Source organism: Biomphalaria glabrata, chromosome 1, assembly GCF_947242115.1.
Source record: "Biomphalaria glabrata chromosome 1, xgBioGlab47.1, whole genome shotgun sequence".
Classification (NCBI taxonomy): domain Eukaryota; kingdom Metazoa; phylum Mollusca; class Gastropoda; family Planorbidae; genus Biomphalaria; species Biomphalaria glabrata.
The window spans coordinates 58181850-58204246 of record NC_074711.1 but is presented as its reverse complement, the minus strand read 5'-3'; the positions used below and the strand labels follow the sequence as shown (position 1 = coordinate 58204246).

At 42.2% G+C, this 22397-nt stretch overlaps 1 protein-coding gene across 1 annotated transcript in view; it reads right to left on the bottom strand.

Annotated features, from left to right (window-relative positions):
* LOC106068526 (uncharacterized) overlaps positions 1 to 22397 on the bottom strand; it is a 141336-nt gene that overhangs the window by 5543 nt on the left and 113396 nt on the right. Inside the window, exons 3-4 of the mRNA XM_056004343.1 lie at positions 17482 to 17578; positions 16915 to 17044 (exon numbers count right to left, since the gene is read on the bottom strand). Coding sequence (XP_055860318.1) covers positions 16915 to 17044; positions 17482 to 17578 — 227 coding nt within the window. The remainder of the gene's footprint in view (positions 1 to 16914; positions 17045 to 17481; positions 17579 to 22397) is intronic.

Below are 22397 nucleotides of genomic sequence, written 5' to 3'. Positions count from 1 at the left end.
ATATTATTGAAAGACATGAATTTTACTTCGTAGCCAATTACATAGCCATTGAGGTTTCCAACAATGGAGAGCTAAGTCTGTCGAGATGATCTATTAGATAGTTGATATACATCTAGATGACGACACGCTCAACTTGCACAGTTTGTTAGTAGGCCAACGTCTTACCCAAAGCTTATTATGTTTTTAGACCAGTGTTTCCCAAAATGTGTTCCGCGGAACCTTAGTGTTCCGTGATGCCTGAATAGGTGTTCCACGAGCTACTGTAATAATTAACCAGTAATTAACCAGTAGGTCACCACGTGAAAAGCAGTAGCAATGTGTTCTGCTAAATACTCAGAATATGCGAAGTGTTCCGTTAAGAAAAAAAGTTTGGGAATCACTGTTTTAGACTAATGATCATAAAAAAAATATAATCTCTGTTTTTTTCATTTTTTCTTTTTGATAGATTTAGGTAGGCTGGAGGAAATACGTTTAGTATTGATAATGGTGAATAAAAATTAATATTGATGAAATTATTGGTTTATTTCTTGATACTTTTTAAAAGATGCCTTTTTATTTCATCAAAAACATTGTTTGGTTTCAGTTTTAAAATATCGTTGCTCGTTTGTTTTGTACTTATTGTTTTGAAAATCTCATATTCTTTGTTTGATGTCTACGAGCGAAACCTGCCCTTGTGGAGCATCACCATGGGATGCTGACTATGTCCTTCAAAGCTGCAGACTATAGCAAGAGGCCCATGGGATGCTGACTATGTCCTTCAAAGCTACAGACTATAGCAAGAGGCCCATGGGATGCTGACTATGTCCTTCAAAGCTGCAGACTATAGCAAGAGACCCATGGGATGCTGACTATGTCCTTCAAAGCTGCAGACTATAGCAAGAGGCCCATGGGATGGTGACTATGTCCTTCAAAGCTGCAGACTATAGCAAGAGGCCCATGGGATGCTGACTATGTCCTTCAAAGCTGCAGACTATAGCAAGAGGCCCGAACAAGACTCTGGCCCCAAAACCGTCCTATAGAACAAAAAACTATAAGGAGAGTTTGAGTTTGGAAACCACTGCGCGGTTCATCTCAACTATAGGATTGCTGATCTGAACTCTCCAACATAAAAATTAGAACGAAGAAGAAAAACATGTTATAGCCCTCCAGAATTGTATATGTAAGGTTAGTCAATGTTGATTATTCCTGGTCATTTAGATGATCCACAGGTGCAAACTACAGACACTTTTCAATGTGTCCCTAGTTTTAATCATTTGTGCAGCCGACTTTTAAATAGTCTTTTTTTTTCAATTGTTTTTTGGCCTATGCCTCTGTTTGGGGCTTATGCTTTTTTTATATATTTTTTGGACTATGCGTCTGTTTGGGGCTTATGCTTTTTTTTAGATTACTTCGGTCTCATGCCGTTTTGTTTAGGGGACATCTGTCGGTTTCAATATTTCCAATTAATACAGGAAGGTTGAAGTTACTTACTTAGTCAAATGGTGCACATTTTTTTTTCTGGATGCACAATGACCACCATCGTTTACAATGCTATTTTACCAATGAAATATGTTGCACACATATTTCAATCTGGTTTAAAAGTTATTGTATTGTTTTGTAGTTTATAAGTGTTTGCATTTTAACATAGAAAGTTACTACAAAATAAGCTAAATTTGTAAATTTTTTAACTATGATCTTATGACCAACAGATTTTAATGAAATTATTTTTTATTTGTTTCTAGTTTCAAATATGGTAGAAATTGTCATTTATATTTGATTATAGTGATTGCTCATTAAAATGCATGATGTAATTGTTAATTTCTCTCTATTTAAGGGTTTCATTTACGATATTTATATGAAAGAAATAAAGCGGAGAACAATTGTCATAGTGTCCGTTTTGAAAATAAAATTTACGACTTAAGACTTAACATACATCTCTCAGTCTTCAATTGTTGTGTCCTTAGTCTCAGTCATCAATTGTTGTGTCCTTAGTCTCAGTCATCCATTGTTGTGTCCTTAGTCTCAGTCATCAATTGTTGTGTCCTTAGTCTCAGTCATCCATTGTTGTGTCCTTAGTCTCAGTCATCCATTGTTGTGTCCTTAGTCTCAGTCATCCATTGTTGTGTCCTTAGTCTCAGTCATCAATTGTTGTGTCCTTAGTCTCAGTCATCCATTGTTGTGTCCTTAGTCTCAGTCATCCATTGTTGTGTCCTTAGTCTCAGTCATCAATTGTTGTGTCCTTAGTCTCAGTCATCAATTGTTGTGTCCTTAGTCTCAGTCATCCATTGTTGTGTCCTTAGTCTCAGTCATCAATTGTTGTGTCCTTAGTCTCAGTCATCCATTGTTGTGTCCTTAGTCTCAGTCATCCATTGTTGTGTCCTTAGTCTCAGTCATCAATTGTTGTGTCCTTAGTCTCAGTCATCCATTGTTGTGTCCCTAGTCTCAGTCATCAATTGTTGTGTCCATAGTCTCAGTCATCAATTGTTGTGTCCCTAGTCTCAGTCATCCATTGTTGTGTCCTTAGTCTCAGTCATCAATTGTTGTGTCCTTAGTCTCAGTCATCAATTGTTGTGTCCTTAGTCTCAGTCATCCATTGTTGTGTCCTTAGTCTCAGTCATCAATTGTTGTGTCCTTAGTCTCAGTCATCCATTGTTGTGTCCTTAGTCTCAGTCATCCATTGTTGTGTCCTTAGTCTCAGTCATCAATTGTTGTGTCCTTAGTCTCAGTCATCCATTGTTGTGTCCTTAGTCTCAGTCATCAATTGTTGTGTCCCTAGTCTCAGTCATCCATTGTTGTGTCCCTAGTCTCAGTCATCAATTGTTGTGTCCCTAGTCTCAGTCATCAATTGTTGTGTCCTTAGTCTCAGTCATCAATTGTTGTGTCCCTAGTCTCAGTCATCAATTGTTGTGTCCCTAGTCTCAGTCATCAATTGTTGTGTCCCTAGTCTCAGTCATCAATTGTTGTGTCCATAGTCTCAGTCATCAATTGTTGTGTCCATAGTCTCAGTCATCAATTGTTGTGTCCCTAGTCTCAGTCATCAATTGTTGTGTCCCTAGTCTCAGTCATCAATTGTTGTGTCCCTAGTCTCAGTCATCAATTGTTGTGTCCATAGTCTCAGTCATCAATTGTTGTGTCCCTAGTCTCAGTCATCAATTGTTGTGTCCCTAGTCTCAGTCATCAATTGTTGTGTCCATAGTCTCAGTCATCAATTGTTGTGTCCCTAGTCTCAGTCATCAATTGTTGTGTCCTTAGTCTCAGTCATCAATTGTTGTGTCCCTAGTCTCAGTCATCAATTGTTGTGTCCCTAGTCTCAGTCATCAATTGTTGTGTCCCTAGTCTCAGTCATCAATTGTTGTGTCCCTAGTCTCAGTCATCAATTGTTGTGTCCCTAGTCTCAGTCATCAATTGTTGTGTCCCTAGTCTCAGTCATCAATTGTTGTGTCCCTAGTCTCAGTCATCAACAGCTGTGTCCCTAGTCTCAGTCATCAACAGCTGTGTCCCTAGTCTCAGTCATCAATTGTTGTGTCCCTAGTCTCAGTCATCAATTGTTGTGTCCCTAGTCTCAGTCATCAATTGTTGTGTCCCTAGTCTCAGTCATCAATTGTTGTGTCCCTAGTCTCAGTCATCAATTGTTGTGTCCCTAGTCTCAGTCATCCATTGTTGTGTCCATAGTCTCAGTCATCAACAGCTGTGTCCCTAGTCTCAGTCAGAAATTATTGTGTCGCTAGGTAATGCCTTCGGAAGTTACAGTATGACAGAGTGTAGCATACAAAAACCAGAGAGAGAAGCATAGATGAAGGTGTCATGGCATTAACGACCCTGACACTAGCAGTCCTTACTCATAAACAGTCTTCGTAGCTGTCACATATACAGTCCTTGCACATATACAGTCTTCACATTTGTCACATATACAATGACCAAAAGTAAACCATTTGTCTACAGAAATTGAGTTTTAAACCGAATCACACCGGCTGACACCTTCGATAAACAGTTAAGTGGATTATCCTGCGAAGACTCCGGAGACTTCTAGAAACGAATCGGTCACGAAAAAAGACCAATATACAAATGGCATTCTACAAGAAATGTCTCGCTAGAGTCAGAACATTGCTTTAATTGTACCAAGGTAGAAGACACTAAAACACTTCAGAGCTACGCCATCTTTCGTTATGAAAATTAAATGAAGTAACAAAGTTGTGTTGATGTGGATCTGTGTAGACTAACTGGGATGTAGATCTATGTAGCCTAACTGGGATGTAGATCTATGTAGCCTAACTGGGATGTAGATCTATGTAGACTAACTGGGATGTAGATCTATGTAGCCTAACTGGGATGTAGATCTATGTAGACTAACTGGGATGTAGATCTATGTAGCCTAACTGGGATGTAGATCTATGTAGACTAACTGGGATGTAGATCTATGTAGACTAACTGGGATGTAGATCTATGTAGACTAACTGGGATGTAGATCTATGTAGCCTAACTGGGATGTAGATCTATGTAGCCTAACTGGGATGTAGATCTATGTAGACTAACTGGGATGTAGATCTATGTAGACTAACTGGGATGTAGATCTATGTAGACTAACTGGGATGTAGATCTATGTAGACTAACTGGGATGTAGATCTATGTAGACTAACTGGGATGTAGATCTATGTAGACTAACTGGGATGTAGATCTATGTAGACTAACTGGGATGTAGATCTATGTAGACTAACTGGGATGTAGATCTATGTAGACTAACTGGGATGTAGATCTATGTAGAATAACTGGGATGTAGATCTATGTAGACTAACTGGGATGTAGATCTGTGTAGACTAACTGGGATGTAGATCTATGTAGACTAACTGGGATGTAGATCTATGTAGACTAACTGGGATGTAGATCTATGTAGACTAACTGGGATGTAGATCTGTGTAGACTAACTGGGATGTAGATCTATGTAGCCTAACTGGGATGTAGATCTGTGTAGACTAACTGGGATGTAGATCTGTGTAGCCTAACTGGGATGTAGATCTGTGTAGCCTAACTGGGATGTAGATCTATGTAGACTAACTGGGATGTAGATCTATGTAGACTAACTGGGATGTAGATCTATGTAGACTAACTGGGATGTAGATCTGTGTAGACTAACTGGGATGTAGATCTATGTAGCCTAACTGGGATGTAGATCTGTGTAGACTAACTGGGATGTAGATCTGTGTAGCCTAACTGGGATGTAGATCTGTGTAGCCTAACTGGGATGTGGATCTGTGTAGCCTAACTGGGATGTAGATCTGTGTAGCCTAACTGGGATGTAGATCTATGTAGACTAACTGGGATGTAGATCTATGTAGACTAACTGGGATGTAGATCTGTGTAGACTAACTGGGATGTAGATCTGTGTAGCCTAAATGGGATGTAGATCTGTGTAGCCTAATTGGGATGTAGATCTATGTAGACTAACTGGGATGTAGATCTGTGTAGCCTAACTGGGATGTAGATCGTTGTAGCCTAACTGGGATGTAGATCTATGTAGACTAACTGGGATGTAGATCTGTGTAGCCTAATTGGGATGTAGATCTATGTAGACTAACTGGGATGTAGATCTGTGTAGCCTAACTGGGATGTAGATCTATGTAGCCTAACTGGGATGTAGATCTATGTAGACTAACTGGGATGTAGATCTGTGTAGCCTAATTGGGATGTAGATCTATGTAGACTAACTGGGATGTAGATCTGTGTAGCCTAACTGGGATGTAGATCTATGTAGCCTAACTGGGATGTAGATCTATGTAGACTAACTGGGATGTAGATCTGTGTAGCCTAATTGGGATGTAGATCTATGTAGACTAACTGGGATGTAGATCTGTGTAGCCTAACTGGGATGTAGATCTGTGTAGCCTAATTGGGATGTAGATCTATGTAGCCTAACTGGGATGTAGATCTGTGTAGCCTAACTGGGATGTAGATCTATGTAGACTAACTGGGATGTAGATCTGTGTAGCCTAATTGGGATTGTGACAAGTCAAAAACTCGCTGTCAGAGTCACTCTAAATTATCACAGCATTAATTATTATTTTTCATTATTTATTTATTTTATTTTAATTATTTCCCCATCCTACCCCTAAATTATTCACCCGCCACACCTTTCCGCTCCAGGCTAGACTTAGTTGACCACCTTGGAGATAGCTAAGGCGCGTCCTTTCATTTATCTGCCCTTGATCGGGGAAAGGTAGACACACAATCTCTTTTGTCTTGCCCGCCGGATGTCTGAAGGACGGTCGCGGTTGACCCCACCTTGGTTTGAATGCAAGCTAATCCTTCTCCCCCCCCCCTTCTCTCACGTCTCTCTTTGATCTAAGAGATTACACGGGTCAACATACCGCGTGATACACCAAGGTGCGTCGCTTGTCGGACTTCACCCACGTGTAAGCTAATTCTTAGCCTAGGACGTTTCCTGTGTCCGCCCACATTTCCCAGGCATATATAAGTAGATTAAATAAAGTCAGACCCTCTCTTTCTCATTCGAGCTGAGCTATCGAGTCTGGACTATATCACTTATTCTTTCTCCTAGAGGAATACCTGGTGGTAAGCCGAACTTAATCACAAGTTCCATCTTAATTACTCTGTGTATATTTCAATTGGATTTTTATCATGTGTATTTTGCTTAGTTCATTTATATTTAATTAGTGCATTGTGTATTTCTCACTGGCGTAAGTAGAAAACATAAACATGTCCTATATATTTAATTATGGACTGCATTAATCTATTAATGCTACGTTGCTCAATTGATCGTTGATGCAACCATGTATATATTTGCACATCTTATTTTATTTCCTGTATCTCGGTTAAACGCCTTGATAATTTTACTAGCGCACTGATACTGCGTCTAGTGAAGAAATATAAATTATCCCCCCCCCCTTTTTCCTTGTGTATTGAATTATCTCCCCTGTAGTCATTTCAATCTGAGGAGAGTCGCGCCCACACCATTCAAGCTCGCTCCATTGTTCTCGGCCCACGGTCATATGCAAACAAAGCGTCTCGGTCGATGACCACCGCCCATTCACCCCCCCCCCTTCTTTCTCTATCCACCTGTTGTGTTTATTTGAGATTATTATTTCCCCTTCCATGTACATTTTTATATTATTACTTTCCCTCTTATGTACATTTTTATATTGCTACTATCAGCCATCTATTTTCCAAATCCCATTTGTCATCATCTCCCCTTTATGCTCTAAAGCAATTTTACCAATCTGACGAATGCACCTCAGTCGAGGGCATCGATAAGATGCATGAGAGACATGTCCTAACTTGTCTTTATTTATCCGCAGCCTCCCTCAGGTGTCTGCCTATTTATCGGATTACTTATCTGCCTATTTGCCTACTGGCCTATCTAGGTGCTTAGTGCTAATCAGCGCTGCACTTACCTAGTCGCTATCAAGAATCACATATTGCCTAGTTATTGGATAACGATCTATTTACCTGCAGTTGTGCTTAGTGCTATTCAGCGCTGCACTTGCCCACTGAGATCTACTCAACTCTACTACTTGGCGCTATCGGCATTGCCCGCCTATTCGACAGCCCACCTGTCAAGCTATTAGGTGCGACGTCCCTATAGACCAGATCTGTGTGAGACGTCATAGCTACGCCGACCCTCTGCAACTCACTGGACATATCCTGTCAACTACGCTGCCCACGGCAGATCAGCTCTGCCCGCAGTAACCTTGTGCCCACGGTATCCGGCCACCCGCCATACTGTGCCCACTACAGATACTAGAACTTGGGACTGAGACTCCACAAGAACTATATCGCCGGCGTCCCTCTATCCGCTAGAGCGCCACCTCCAGCTGCAGAACCTCAAGCCAGGACACAGCCAGCTGTGACATCAACAGGACAACCAGCTAAGTCAGAGGACAAAGTGACATACTCTCTTATTATGTGCAAGAGTGATGATTAAACATAGAATATACTAGAGATAGATGCAAACCCTCCCCCTTTTTATTATTATATGTATATTTATGTAAATAAATATCCTTTATTTTAACTTTTGTATCTACCTTTCATTGCTTTGTCTCGTTGCGTGTCTGCTCCCGATTCATATGCTGATAAGTGGGGGTGTGATAGCATTAAAAATAATCATCCCCTAGACATAAAACGTGCCAAACACACGTCACATTTCCCCACCTGTCACATTTTGGCGAGCCCGTCCTGGATTTAACCCATAGTACAGCAGGCACGAACAGGCAGCAATAACTAAATTCCATATCAATATTTTTTTTTCTTAAAATATTTATAAGTATCATCACTTCGCATTATCAAGAGTGTCACTTCTGTCATAATTTATTTATTATTATTATTGCATTTCATGTGTAATATTTTCTTGCAGGAACTTTGTGATTAACATAGGCAGACACCACATTCCTTTTGCACTCTTCCCTATAACTTCCAAGTAATTGCTTTCAGCAGCTTCGTCCTCGTCTCCACCTCTTACTCTACTTCTGCTTTATCCCCCTCATTACCCACCCCTCATCATTATGGCCAGCGGCACACGCTCGAAAGCGGACTCGGACATGAAGCAGAAAATGGCTGAATTGAAGGATTTTGCGGCCACCTTATTTGACGATGAGGCAGAACGGAAAGAATTTGTGAGAGCACGATTTGAGGCGTTTGAAAGAGAAGAAGAAAAAAGAAAGGAAGACGAAAAGGAAGAAAGAAGATTAGCAAGCGCAAGGGAGCATGAGATAGCAATGAAGGAAAAGGATAATGAAATTGCTAAAGAAAGGGAAAGAAAGGAGGCCGAAATAGCTATAGCTAAAGAAAAAGAAGTCACCGAGCGGGAAAAGGAAATAACTCTAAGGGAGAAGGAGAAAGAAATTACAGCGAGAGAAAAGATAGCCGCGGACAAAGAGAACAAGGCCGCCCGCCAGGCTTCTTCTGAGTCTCGCCCGGCTAGCCCAGCATCCTTTCAAAGTTCCTTGAACGGTCTACCCCACATGCCAATGGAGCACTTCGACGACGAGACAGAGAACATCGAAGTTTATCTTGTCCGTTTTGAGGAAGTAGCACGTTTTTACGGTCTGCCAGAGGAGAAATGGTGCTTCCGGCTATCCCAATGCCTCCGAGGCAAAGCCTACGAAGTTTACTCCAAACTTCCCTCCGGCCAGCGAGAAGACTACGCAGCCCTCAAGCAGGCGCTGCTCGTCCAGTTTGAGCTGACCGCCGAGGCATACCACAAAAAGTTCAGAAGTTCCCGCCTCGAACGCAGAGAGACCTACGGCAACCTCTGCGAGAGGCTGGACAAGTACCTTGTCAGGTGGCACGCCCTCAGCCAATTGCCAGAGACTTTTGATGGCTTAGCATGCCTCATACTCTCTGAGCAGCTGTTGGAATGCATGTCCTCAGAGGTCAGAGTTTATGTCAGGGAGCAACAAGCGACCGCGCCCGCTGACATAGCTTCCGCCGCTGACCGGTACTTGAACGCCCGTAAGGACTTAAAAGGTAAAGCAACCGCGACAGACCAGCAAACAGACCAACCAACTTCTCCTGCCCAGTCCAACCTTGCTCCTAAAACTCCCCAGCAAAACCAGGCACCAGGTCGGCAATCAGCCCCTCATAGCCACAATAACCGCTCCAACCACCAGTCTCGCTATAACCAGACCAACTACTCTCAGCGTGACTCACGTCATAGCGCGCGTGACAGTAGACCCACTCCACAACGGCAGCAGCAGGCCCCACGGACCCTATCTACGGTGACGCCAGTCTCTCAACCCTCCGCGATCGATCTTTCTGACCAACCGGAGGAGGACACATACTTCGTCTCCACGATGGCCGTGGCTCCTCAACCCACTGCCACTGAACTCGGCCAACCAGAACTCCCACCCGTGCCACCTCACCCCACCTCTTCTCCTCCGGGAGTAGAGAACATTCTGGCCAACGGTGTTGAAGTCTTGGGCCTTTACGACTCAGGCTGTTCGTTCGGCGCGGTTATAAATAGAACGCTGATTGACCCATCGGATCTCACTGGTGGAACAGTGACAATCCAGTCCATAGACCGTGGCACTCCTCCGCAGGTTCTACCTGTCGCGAGGGTACACGTGGAGTGCAGATACGTACATGGCACCATTGACGCCGCCGTCATGGACACGCCAGTGTATGATTTCATTCTAGGCTCCAAATATGTCCCTCTTGGAGTAGTCCATAAGCCATACTTCTCTCTGCCCGTCGGTAGATCGACGAAGCAGAAACGTGGCAGCAACCAGCTGGTTGGAAGCCCTGGTCGCCTCGCTAACACGCCTAGTCCCGACTCATCAGCGAAGCTCAAACCGCTTTGCCCTGGCATTGACTCTGCTAGGAAGTCACGAGTTAAGTCGTATACCCGCGCTCGTGAGGGTCTACTTGACCCAGGCTACTCAGCCAAAATTAAGCAACATTCCTCTGACATTGACAGTGTCAGAATGCCCCGAGGTAAGACGAACCCTCGCGCCCGTGAAAACACTTCTCCCTATGGCTCCTCAGCCACCATTCCAAATCAACCTCCCTCTGGCATTGATAGTGTCAGGAAGTCACGAGATAAGCCGAACCCTCGCGCTCGTGAAAACACTTCTCACCATGGCTCCTCAGCCACCATTCAATATCGACCTTCCCCTGGCATTGACCATGTCAGGAAGCCACGATGTAAGCCAAATTATCGCACTCATGGGGACGTTCTCAGGCAGAACTCCACATTCTTTATCAGGCCACTCTCCCCTGACATTGATCGTGTCAGACGATACCGAGGTAAGCTGACTACTTACTCTCATGAAAAAGCGCCTCACAGCGGCTTCGGAGGTAAGCCCCAACGAGCACACGTGCCTTGGGCACCCCGCCTAAGCCCCAATCACCCTCCCCAATGCGCCCCAGGAAGGAATTATTACTCGCCCAATCGCCCAATCTACTCTCCCAAGCAACCTCAAAGGTTTCACCCAGGTGACTCCGTACTCAGGGACGGGAAGTAGACCACGGACAAACTTGGACAGACTCTCCTCCTGGCATGGCTACCCCTTTATTTTTCCAGATTTTTTTTTCTAATGCTGTGATAACAACTGATCTTAAAGTTAGAGTGACATCAGTCTGCTCGCACTTTATGGATCTTTCTGCGATAGATCCATCTTGGCGGCGGCGTATGTGACAAGTCAAAAACTCGCTGTCAGAGTCACTCTAAATTATCACAGCATTAATTATTATTTTTCATTATTTATTTATTTTATTTTAATTATTTCCCCATCCTACCCCTAAATTATTCACCCGCCACACCTTTCCGCTCCAGGCTAGACTTAGTTGACCACCTTGGAGATAGCTAAGGCGCGTCCTTTCATTTATCTGCCCTTGATCGGGGAAAGGTAGACACACAATCTCTTTTGTCTTGCCCGCCGGATGTCTGAAGGACGGTCGCGGTTGACCCCACCTTGGTTTGAATGCAAGCTAATCCTTCTCCCCCCCCCCTTCTCTCACGTCTCTCTTTGATCTAAGAGATCACACGGGTCAACATACCGCGTGATACACCAAGGTGCGTCGCTTGTCGGACTTCACCCACGTGTAAGCTAATTCTTAGCCTAGGACGTTTCCTGTGTCCGCCCACATTTCCCAGGCATATATAAGTAGATTAAATAAAGTCAGACCCTCTCTTTCTCATTCGAGCTGAGCTATCGAGTCTGGACTATATCACTTATTCTTTCTCCTAGAGGAATACCTGGTGGTAAGCCGAACTTAATCACAAGTTCCATCTTAATTACTCTGTGTATATTTCAATTGGATTTTTATCATGTGTATTTTGCTTAGTTCATTTATATTTAATTAGTGCATTGTGTATTTCTCACTGGCGTAAGTAGAAAACATAAACATGTCCTATATATTTAATTATGGACTGCATTAATCTATTAATGCTACGTTGCTCAATTGATCGTTGATGCAACCATGTATATATTTGCACATCTTATTTTATTTCCTGTATCTCGGTTAAACGCCTTGATAATTTTACTAGCGCACTGATACTGCGTCTAGTGAAGAAATATAAATTATCCCCCCCCCTTTTCCTTGTGTATTGAATTATCTCCCCTGTAGTCATTTCAATCTGAGGAGAGTCGCGCCCACACCATTCAAGCTCGCTCCATTGTTCTCGGCCCACGGTCATATGCAAACAAAGCGTCTCGGTCGATGACCACCGCCCATTCACCCCCCCCCCTTCTTTCTCTATCCACCTGTTGTGTTTATTTGAGATTATTATTTCCCCTTCCATGTACATTTTTATATTATTACTTTCCCTCTTATGTACATTTTTATATTGCTACTATCAGCCATCTATTTTCCAAATCATCTCCCCTTTATGCTCTAAAGCAATTTTACCAATCTGACGAATGCACCTCAGTCGAGGGCATCGATAAGATGCATGAGAGACATGTCCTAACTTGTCTTTATTTATCCGCAGCCTCCCTCAGGTGTCTGCCTATTTATCGGATTACTTATCTGCCTATTTGCCTACTGGCCTATCTAGGTGCTTAGTGCTAATCAGCGCTGCACTTACCTAGTCGCTATCAAGAATCACATATTGCCTAGTTATTGGATCAACGATCTATTTACCTGCAGTTGTGCTTAGTGCTATTCAGCGCTGCACTTGCCCACTGAGATCTACTCAACTCTACTACTTGGCGCTATCGGCATTGCCCGCCTATTCGACAGCCCACCTGTCAAGCTATTAGGTGCGACGTCCCTATAGACCAGATCTGTGTGAGACGTCATAGCTACGCCGACCCTCTGCAACTCACTGGACATATCCTGTCAACTACGCTGCCCACGGCAGATCAGCTCTGCCCGCAGTAACCTTGTGCCCACGGTATCCGGCCACCCGCCATACTGTGCCCACTACAGATACTAGAACTTGGGACTGAGACTCCACAAGAACTATATCGCCGGCGTCCCTCTATCCGCTAGAGCGCCACCTCCAGCTGCAGAACCTCAAGCCAGGACACAGCCAGCTGTGACATCAACAGGACAACCAGCTAAGTCAGAGGACAAAGTGACATACTCTCTTATTATGTGCAAGAGTGATGATTAAACATAGAATATACTAGAGATAGATGCAAACCCTCCCCCTTTTTATTATTATATGTATATTTATGTAAATAAATATCCTTTATTTTAACTTTTGTATCTACCTTTCATTGCTTTGTCTCGTTGCGTGTCTGCTCCCGATTCATATGCTGATAAGTGGGGGTGTGATAGCATTAAAAATAATCATCCCCTAGACATAAAACGTGCCAAACACACGTCACATTTCCCCACCTGTCACAGGGATGTAGATCTATGTAGACTAACTGGGATGTAGATCTGTGTAGCCTAACTGGGATGTAGATCTGTGTAGCCTAACTGGGATGTAGATCTGTGTAGCCTAACTGGGATGTAGATCTATGTAGCCTAACTGGGATGTAGATCTATGTAGCCTAACTGGGATGTAGATCTATGTAGACTAACTGGGATGTAGATCTGTATAGCCTAACTGGGATGTAGATCTGTGTAGCCTAACTGGGATGTAGATCTGTGTAGCCTAACTGGGATGTAGATCTGTGTAGCCTAATTGGGATGTAGATCTGTGTAGCCTAACTGGGATGTAGATATGTGTAGCCTAACTGGGATGTAGATCTGTGTAGCCTAACTGGGATGTAGATATGTGTAGCCTAACTGGGATGTAGATATGTGTAGCCTAACTGGAATGTGGATCTGTGTAGCCTAATTGGGATGTAGATCTGTGTAGCCTAACTGGGATGTAGATCTGTGTAGCCTAACTGGGATGTAGATCTGTGTAGCCTAACTGGGATGTAGATATGTGTAGCCTAACTGGGATGTAGATCTGTGTAGCCTAACTGGGATGTAGATCTGTGTAGCCTAACTGGGATGTAGATCTGTGTAGCCTAAATGGGATGTAGATCTGTGTAGCCTAAATGGGATGTAGTATCATGTAGATCTGTGTAGCCTAACTGGGATGTAGATCTGTGTAGCCTAACTGGGATGTAGATCTGTGTAGCCTAACTTGGATGTAGATCTGTGTAGCCTAACTGGGATGTAGATCTGTGTAGCCTAACTGGGATGTAGATCTGTGTAGCCTAACTGGGATGTAGATCTGTGTAGCCTAACTGGGATGTAGATCTGTGTAGCCTAACTGGGATGTAGATATGTGTAGCCTAACTGGGATGTAGATATATGTAGCCTAACTGGGATGTAGATCTATGTAGCCTAACTGGGATGTAGATCTATGTAGCCTAACTGGGATGTAGATCTGTGTAGCCTAACTGGGATGTAGATATGTGTAGCCTAACTGGGATGTAGATCTGTGTAGCCTAACTGGGATGTAGATATGTGTAGCCTAACTGGGATGTAGATATGTGTAGCCTAACTGGGATGTAGATCTGTGTAGCCTAACTGGGATGTAAATATGTGTAGCCTAACTGGGATGTGGATCTGTGTAGCCTAACTCGGATGTAGATTTGTGTAGCCTAACTGGGATGTAGATCTGTGTAGCCTAACTGGGATGTAGATCTATGTAGCCTAACTGGGATGTAGATCTGTGTAGCCTAACTGGGATGTAGATTTGTGTAGCCTAACTGGGATGTAGATCTATGTAGCCTAACTGGGATGTAGATCTGTGTAGCCTAACTGGGATGTAGATATGTGTAGCCGAACTGGGATGTAGTATCATGTAGATCTATGTAGCCTAACTGGGATGTAGATCTGTGTAGCCTAACTGGGATGTGGATCTGTGTAGCCTAACTGGGATGTGGATCTGTGTAGCCTAAATGGGATGTAGTATCATGTAGATCTGTGTAGCCTAACTGGGATGTAGATCTGTGTAGCCTAACTGGGATGTAGATCTGTGTAGCCTAACTGGGATGTAGATCTGTGTAGCCTAACTGGGATGTAGATATGTGTAGCCTAACTGGGATGTAGATATATGTAGCCTAACTGGGATGTAGATCTATGTAGCCTAACTGGGATGTAGATCTATGTAGCCTAACTGGGATGTAGATCTGTGTAGCCTAACTGGGATGTAGATCTGTGTAGCCTAACTGGGATGTAGATCTGTGTAGCCTAACTGGGATGTAGATATGTGTAGCCTAACTGGGATGTAGATATGTGTAGCCTAACTGGGATGTAGATCTGTGTAGCCTAACTGGGATGTAGATATGTGTAGCCTAACTGGGATGTGGATCTGTGTAGCCTAACTGGGATGTAGATCTGTGTAGCCTAACTGGGATGTAGATCTGTGTAGCCTAACTGGGATGTAGATCTGTGTAGCCTAACTGGGATGTAGATCTGTGTAGCCTAACTGGGATGTAGATATGTGTAGCCTAACTGGGATGTAGATCTATGTAGCCTAACTGGGATGTAGATCTGTGTAGCCTAACTGGGATGTAGATATGTGTAGCCTAACTGGGATGTAGTATCATGTAGATCTATGTAGCCTAACTGGGATGTAGATCTGTGTAGCCTAACTGGAATGTGGATCTGTGTAGCCTAACTGGGATGTGGATCTGTGTAGCCTAAATGGGATGTAGTATCATGTAGATCTGTGTAGCCTAACTGGGATGTGGATCTGTGTAGCCTAACTGGGATGTGGATCTGTGTAGCCTAAATGGGATGTAGTATCATGTAGATCTGTGTAGCCTAACTGGGATGTAGATCTGTGTAGCCTAAATGGGATGTAGTATCATGTAGATCTGTGTAGCCTAACTGGGATGTAGATCTGTGTAGCCTAACTGGGATGTGGATCTGTGTAGCCTAAATGGGATGTAGTATCATGTAGATCTGTGTAGCCTAACTGGGATGTAGATCTGTGTAGCCTAACTGGGATGTAGATCTGTGTAGCCTAACTGGGATGTGGATCTGTGTAGCCTAACTGGGATGTGGATCTGTGTAGCCTAACTGGGATGTAGATCTGTGTAGCCTAACTGGGATGTAGATCTATGTAGCCTAACTGGGATGTAGATCTATGTAGCCTAACTGGGATGTAGATCTGTGTAGCCTAACTGGGATGTAGATCTGTGTAGCCTAACTGGGATGTAGATCTGTGTAGCCTAACTGGGATGTAGATCTGTGTAGCCTAACTGGGATGTAGATCTGTGTAGCCTAACTGGGATGTAGATCTGTGTAGCCTAACTGGGATGTAGATCTATGTAGCCTAACTGGGATGTAGATCTGTGTAGCCTAACTGGGATGTAGATCTGTGTAGCCTAACTGGGATGTAGATCTGTGTAGCCTAACTGGGATGTAGATCTGTGTAGCCTAACTGGGATGTGGATCTGTGTAGCCTAACTGGGATGTAGATCTGTGTAGCCTAACTGGGATGTAGATCTGTGTAGCCTAACTGGGATGTAGATCTGTGTAGCCTAACTGGGATGTGGATCTGTGTAGCCTAACTGGGATGTAGATCTGTGTAGCCTAACTGGGATGTAGATCTGTGTAGCCTAACTGGGATGTAGATCTGTGTAGCCTAACTGGGATGTAGATCTGTGTAGCCTAACTGGGATGTAGATCTGTGTAGCCTAACTGGGATGTGGATCTGTGTAGCCTAACTGGGATGTAGATCTGTGTAACCTAACTGGGATGTAGATCTGTGTAGCCTAACTGGGATGTAGATCTGTGTAGCCTAACTGGGATGTGGATCTGTGTAGCCTAACTGGGATGTAGATCTGTGTAGCCTAACTGGGATGTAGATCTGTGTAGCCTAACTGGGATGTAGATCTGTGTAGCCTAACTGGGATGTGGATCTGTGTAGCCTAACTGGGATGTAGATCTGTGTAGCCTAACTGGGATGTAGATCTGTGTAGCCTAACTGGGATGTGGATCTGTGTAGCCTAAATGGGATGTAGATCTGTGTGGCCTAACAGAGATATAGATCTATGTGGCCTACGAGTGACCTCTACTTACAAGAAGTGGAGTCGGGCAGAGACGTGCAGTCCATGATGTTTGAAAAGTCTGACCCCTCACAAACTCGCCAAAGTCCAATGCTAACGTCCACTTTGTCCACTTTGTTGTAGTACCCTCTGTGCTTGTCCACCTGTTCCAACAGATATTAGGACATCATAAATACTATATTGTTTTTTAGAATGAATACAATATCGAGTATTAGATTTGAGAGTATACCAACACACATCCCTTTATCCCAAAGCAAAGTCAAATTACACATAATTTATAACAGCAGTAATTATTTTTAAAAAGGTAGACTATAAAATCAGAATTAGGGCTAATCGCTCCCAACCAAACAAAAATATAAATTAATAGAGCAAAATACGTAACACTTTTAAAGAAAAAAGTCTGCGTGATTAGTAATACTCTACCTAACTGTCTATTCACCTCGTTAGTTTCTTAAATACACTGTCGACATTAATATAACTCAATTATAAAAGACAAATATAGTGTTACAACACTTATTCTGGCTACTAAAATTCATTATTTAATTACCAGAAATGAATAATCATTAAGATTCAGTAGTACCTGAAGCCTTTTCATCCAAAACGGACTGCTGAAGCCGAGTAGAAAAATCACATAAAGTGGCATCAAAAAGTGAAAGGAGATTCTGTATAAGTAAGATCTGCAATAAGAAATAAATATCACTACGTTAATATTGTATGACTTGTGTTCCTTCAAGTGAGGAGATCATTGCGTCTAACGGGTACCCAGGTGTTGCTAGTGCCTTGCATATTGACAAGAGAGTAAAACTACCAAGTCAATGGTATTCCTGGCTAGTAGTTGGCAACTTGTCTACAAGACGTCACATTCTCTAAGTTCTCAATGGTGAAGATTGACAGACTATTAACTTGACATATCGGTATGTACTATAAAGTTCTAATATACTGATATTGAAAGACTTATGTCGCTATTTCTTCAAATAAAAATCAATTAAAATTAAAATTGTACCAATTTAATACAGAGACTCTTACGACATTAGCTAATGTTTTTTTTAAATGTTGCTCGAGTTTGTATCAGTGTTTGTGTCTGTGTGTGTGTGTGTCTTTATTTTTTTTAAACACCATGGTATTATTATGTTAGGAATGATGAGACTTTCTGATACACTGAATTCCATTTTTATCACCAATAAATTCCCAATCTTATAAGTTTTTTTTATAAATGTTTATTTTATAACTGGAAAAATGCGAATATCATGACATTTTGATTTATTTCGCTTTAAGATTTAATATATTTAATATTTTAGTTCAACATATCAAAGTGACCGATAAATTCAATACACAACTCAGATGATACGGAATTTTTCTTGTTGAATGTTCAGTAAGACAATTTTATTTTAGAATCGAGATTTTGTCTTTTTTAAAATCATTTTTATCTTCAGCCCCGAAAGAAGAAAAGCCGCTTTTAGTTTTGTGTGTTGGGAGAAATAGTGTGGAAGGAATGTAGTAAGGGATAGTGGAACACATGATGGTATAAAAGTGGAACAGATGATGGTATTAAAAAAGGGAACAGATGATGGTATAAAATGAAAAACAGATGATGGTATAAAAGTGGAACAGATGATGGTATAAAAAGTGGGACAGATGATGGAATAAAAAGTGGAAGGGTTTAAGGAATGGATGACAGCCCTCTTCCCTGTGCGCTACAAACCATATGTACTGGGTGAGTGAGATCAAAGTCAGCATGAAGAGATATCTCTTGATATCGTGACACAGCGCTAGAGAACAACTAAAGGAACATCTCAGGGATATGTCTTCTGCTCTTTATGCCAGCAGAATGTGAAACAAATCAAGAAATGTCCTTTCTTTTTTAAACTACCGAATGGCTAAGTGATCTGAAGATGTTTCGCGGCTTTAAAAATAATTATCCCTTTGCATCAGAGCAAATCAATGGAAAGCTTTTAAATGCAAGCCTCTCTTTTTTTTTCTTTTTTTCTTTTATTTGTGCTGGCTCGCTATTCGAACTTTGGCAAGAATTTGTTTTCTCAAAGATACAAGGAAAGAATATTTGTTAAGGTTTATGCATGGACATTGAGACGCGGCACTTTCCTGGCATGTTGTTGCACCTAGGTTTGCAAACTGACCTCCGGTTATATTACGTGACAAATGTCAAAATAACTTGATGACAAAAGACATTACATTTAAACTATTTCAATCGCAGAGAAGACCAAACTTCATTGGAACTACAAGGACCAAAATACGTTATTGTTTGAAATGTCATTGTAGATCTGGATGACACAGTAGACAAAAGGGATGTAAAAGACCAAAAGGACATTATTTATCGAAGGGAGGGACACTATAGTCTGAAGGGAAATTATAGCCTGAAGGGACAATATAGTCTGAAGGGAAATTATAGCCTGAAGGGACAATATAGCCTGAAGGGACACTCTAGCCTTAAGGGACATTATAGCCTGAAGGTACACTATAGCCTGAAGGGACATTATAGCCTGAAGGGACATTATAGCCTGAAGGGACATTAGCCTGAAGGGACATTAGCCTGAAGGGACATTAGCCTGAAGGGACATTAGCCTGAAGGGACACTATAGCCTGAAGGGACATTATAGCCTGAAGGGACAATATAGCCTGAAGGGACACTATAGCCTGAAGGGACAATATAGCCTGAAGGGACATTATAGCCTGAAGGGACAATATAGCCTGAAGGGACATTATAGCCTGAAGGGACAATATAGCCTGAAGGGACACTATAGCCTGAAGGGACATTATAGCCTGAAGGGACAATATAGCCTGAAGGGACATTATAGCCTGAAGGGACAATATAGCCTGAAGGGACACTATAGCCTGATGGGACACTATAGCCTGAAGGGACAATATAGCCGGAAGGGACAATATAGCCTGAAGGGACAATATAGCCTTAAGGGACAATATAGCCTTAAGGGACATTATAGCCTGAAGGGACACTATAGTGTGAAGGGACACTATAGCCTGATGGGACACTATAGCCTGAAAGGACACTATAGCCTGAAGGGACAATATAGCAATCAAAGTGACATTATATATTGTTGATACATAGTAGTTACTAGTCGCTCCTGACAGGTAGTCCAACTCAATTGTTGTAGCCGTATTAGTTAAATAAAGCCGACATTAAGTAAAACTTGAACAGACTTCTTTGAAAGCAAAAATGATCTCCATTGCCATGTATGAGACACAGGGTAACCGAATATTGCTTATTCTAAAAATTATATATGACTTTAAATCAACCCTATGACACCTCCACCATCTCTTACCTTTTATTCCATCATCCCTTCCACCTTTTATTCCACCTTCTCTTCCACCTTTTATTCCACCATCTCTTCCACCTTTTATTCCACCATCTCTTCCACCTTTTATTCCATCATCTCTTCCACCTTTTATTCCACCATCCCTTTCACCTTTTATTCCATCATCTCTTCCACCTTTTATTCCACTTTCTCTTCCACCTTTTATTCCACCATCTCTTGCACCTTTTATTCCATCATCCCTTCCACCTTTTATTCAACCATCTCTTCCACCTTTTATTCCATCATCCCTTTCACTTTTTATTCAACCATCTCTTCCACCTTTTATTCCACTTTCTCTTCCACCTTTTATTCCACCATCTCTTGCACTTTTTATTCCATCATCTCTTCCACCTTTTATTCCACCATCTCTTACACCTTTTATTCCACCATCTCTTGCACCTTTTATTCCACCATCTCTTGCACCTTTTATTCCACCATCTCTTGCACCTTTTATTCCACCATCTCTTGCACCTTTTATTCCACCATCTCTTGCACCTTTTATTCCACCATCTCTTGCACCTTTTATTCCATCTCTTGCACCACTCCTTACTATATTCCTTCTACTATTTCTCCCAACACAAAACTAAAAGCGGCTTTTCTTCTTTCGGGGGCCGAAAATAAAAATAGATTTAATAAAAAAAAAAAAAAACCCTCAAAATCTCGCTTCTGAAATTAAATTCCCATACGAAATAGAAAAATAAAAAAAGTGACGCCATTTATTTTAAACCATGTCTGGTTACTGTAATCCAGCAATAACATTGGAAACAAGTTTTCTCAAAGAATAAAAGTCATACAGTGTTTTGTGCGAGGCCCCCGCCCATTGGAGGACCTACTCGGCTGCCTATTTTTTTCTATACCTACGGCCGGCCCTGATAGTAGTAATACTGAGGTCAAATGTGGTAATTCTTGATCTTTGATCTATCAATCTATCAATCATATTCAGCAGCGACTTTCAACATTTTTGTCCCTCCCTGGTAACTTCCCCCCCCCCCCCAATTAGTAAATTTCGGGTTTCCGTGTTCCTAACACTCGTGTCCAGATCTCACTCATAGTGTTCCTAACACTTGTGTCCAGATCTCACTCATAGTGTTCCTAACACTTGTGTCCAGATCTCACTCATAGTGTTCCTAACACTTGTGTCCAGATCTCACTCATAGTGTTCCTAACACTTGTGTCCAGATCTCACTCATAGTGTTCCTAACACTTGTGTCCAGATCTCACTCATAGTGTTCCTAACACTTGTGTCCAGATCTCACTCATAGTGTTCCTAACACTTGTGTCCAGATCTCACTCATAGTGTTCCTAACACTTGTGTCCAGATCTCACTCATAGTGTTCCTAACACTTGTGTCCAGATCTCACTCATAGTGTTCCTAACACTTGTGTCCAGATCTCACTCATAGTGTTCCTAACACTTGTGTCCAGATCTCACTCATAGTGTTCCTAACACTTGTGTCCAGATCTCACTCATAGTGTTCCTAACACTCGTGTCCAGATCTCACTCATAGTGTTCCTAACACTCGTGTCCAGATCTCACTCATAGTGTTCCTATTAGGAAAAGATCTTTGAAGAACACCTTTCCCCTCCCCTTCAACCGAGGACCACCAAAAAACTTTTTCGTGCCGTCTGTAGTATGACAAAGTAAAAAATTGGAAAGTTGGACCGGAAATGGGAGATACATAAAGCTAAACAAAGAAGAAAGAAACGAAATGATCTGAGAGAGAGAGAGACACACACACACGCGAGCACACACACGAGATTTTGAAAGCTAAGAATTAACCAGAACGGAACCGGAAACAGAAAAACATCCTTGAAAAAATGAATTGGATTTAAAAAAAAAAAGAGGCTGATATGGACTGAGTGAGAAGCAGGTGATATGGACTGAGTGAGAAGCAGGTGATATGGACTGAGTGAGAAGCAGGTGATATGGACTGAGTGAGAAGCAGGTGATATGGACTGAGTGAGAAGCAGGTGATACAAGAGATGTGCAAAGAGAACTGGGGGGAAGGGGTATGCGCACATGTGTGTGTGTGTGTGTTTGTATCTTCATCTTGTAAGGAAATGAAATAAATTCTAAGAACACGATACGTTGGAAGTCTAGGATCTGATCCCAAGTCTTACATACGTAATAAGTAGTAGTCTACTGTGAATTGAGTAGTGGCAAACAT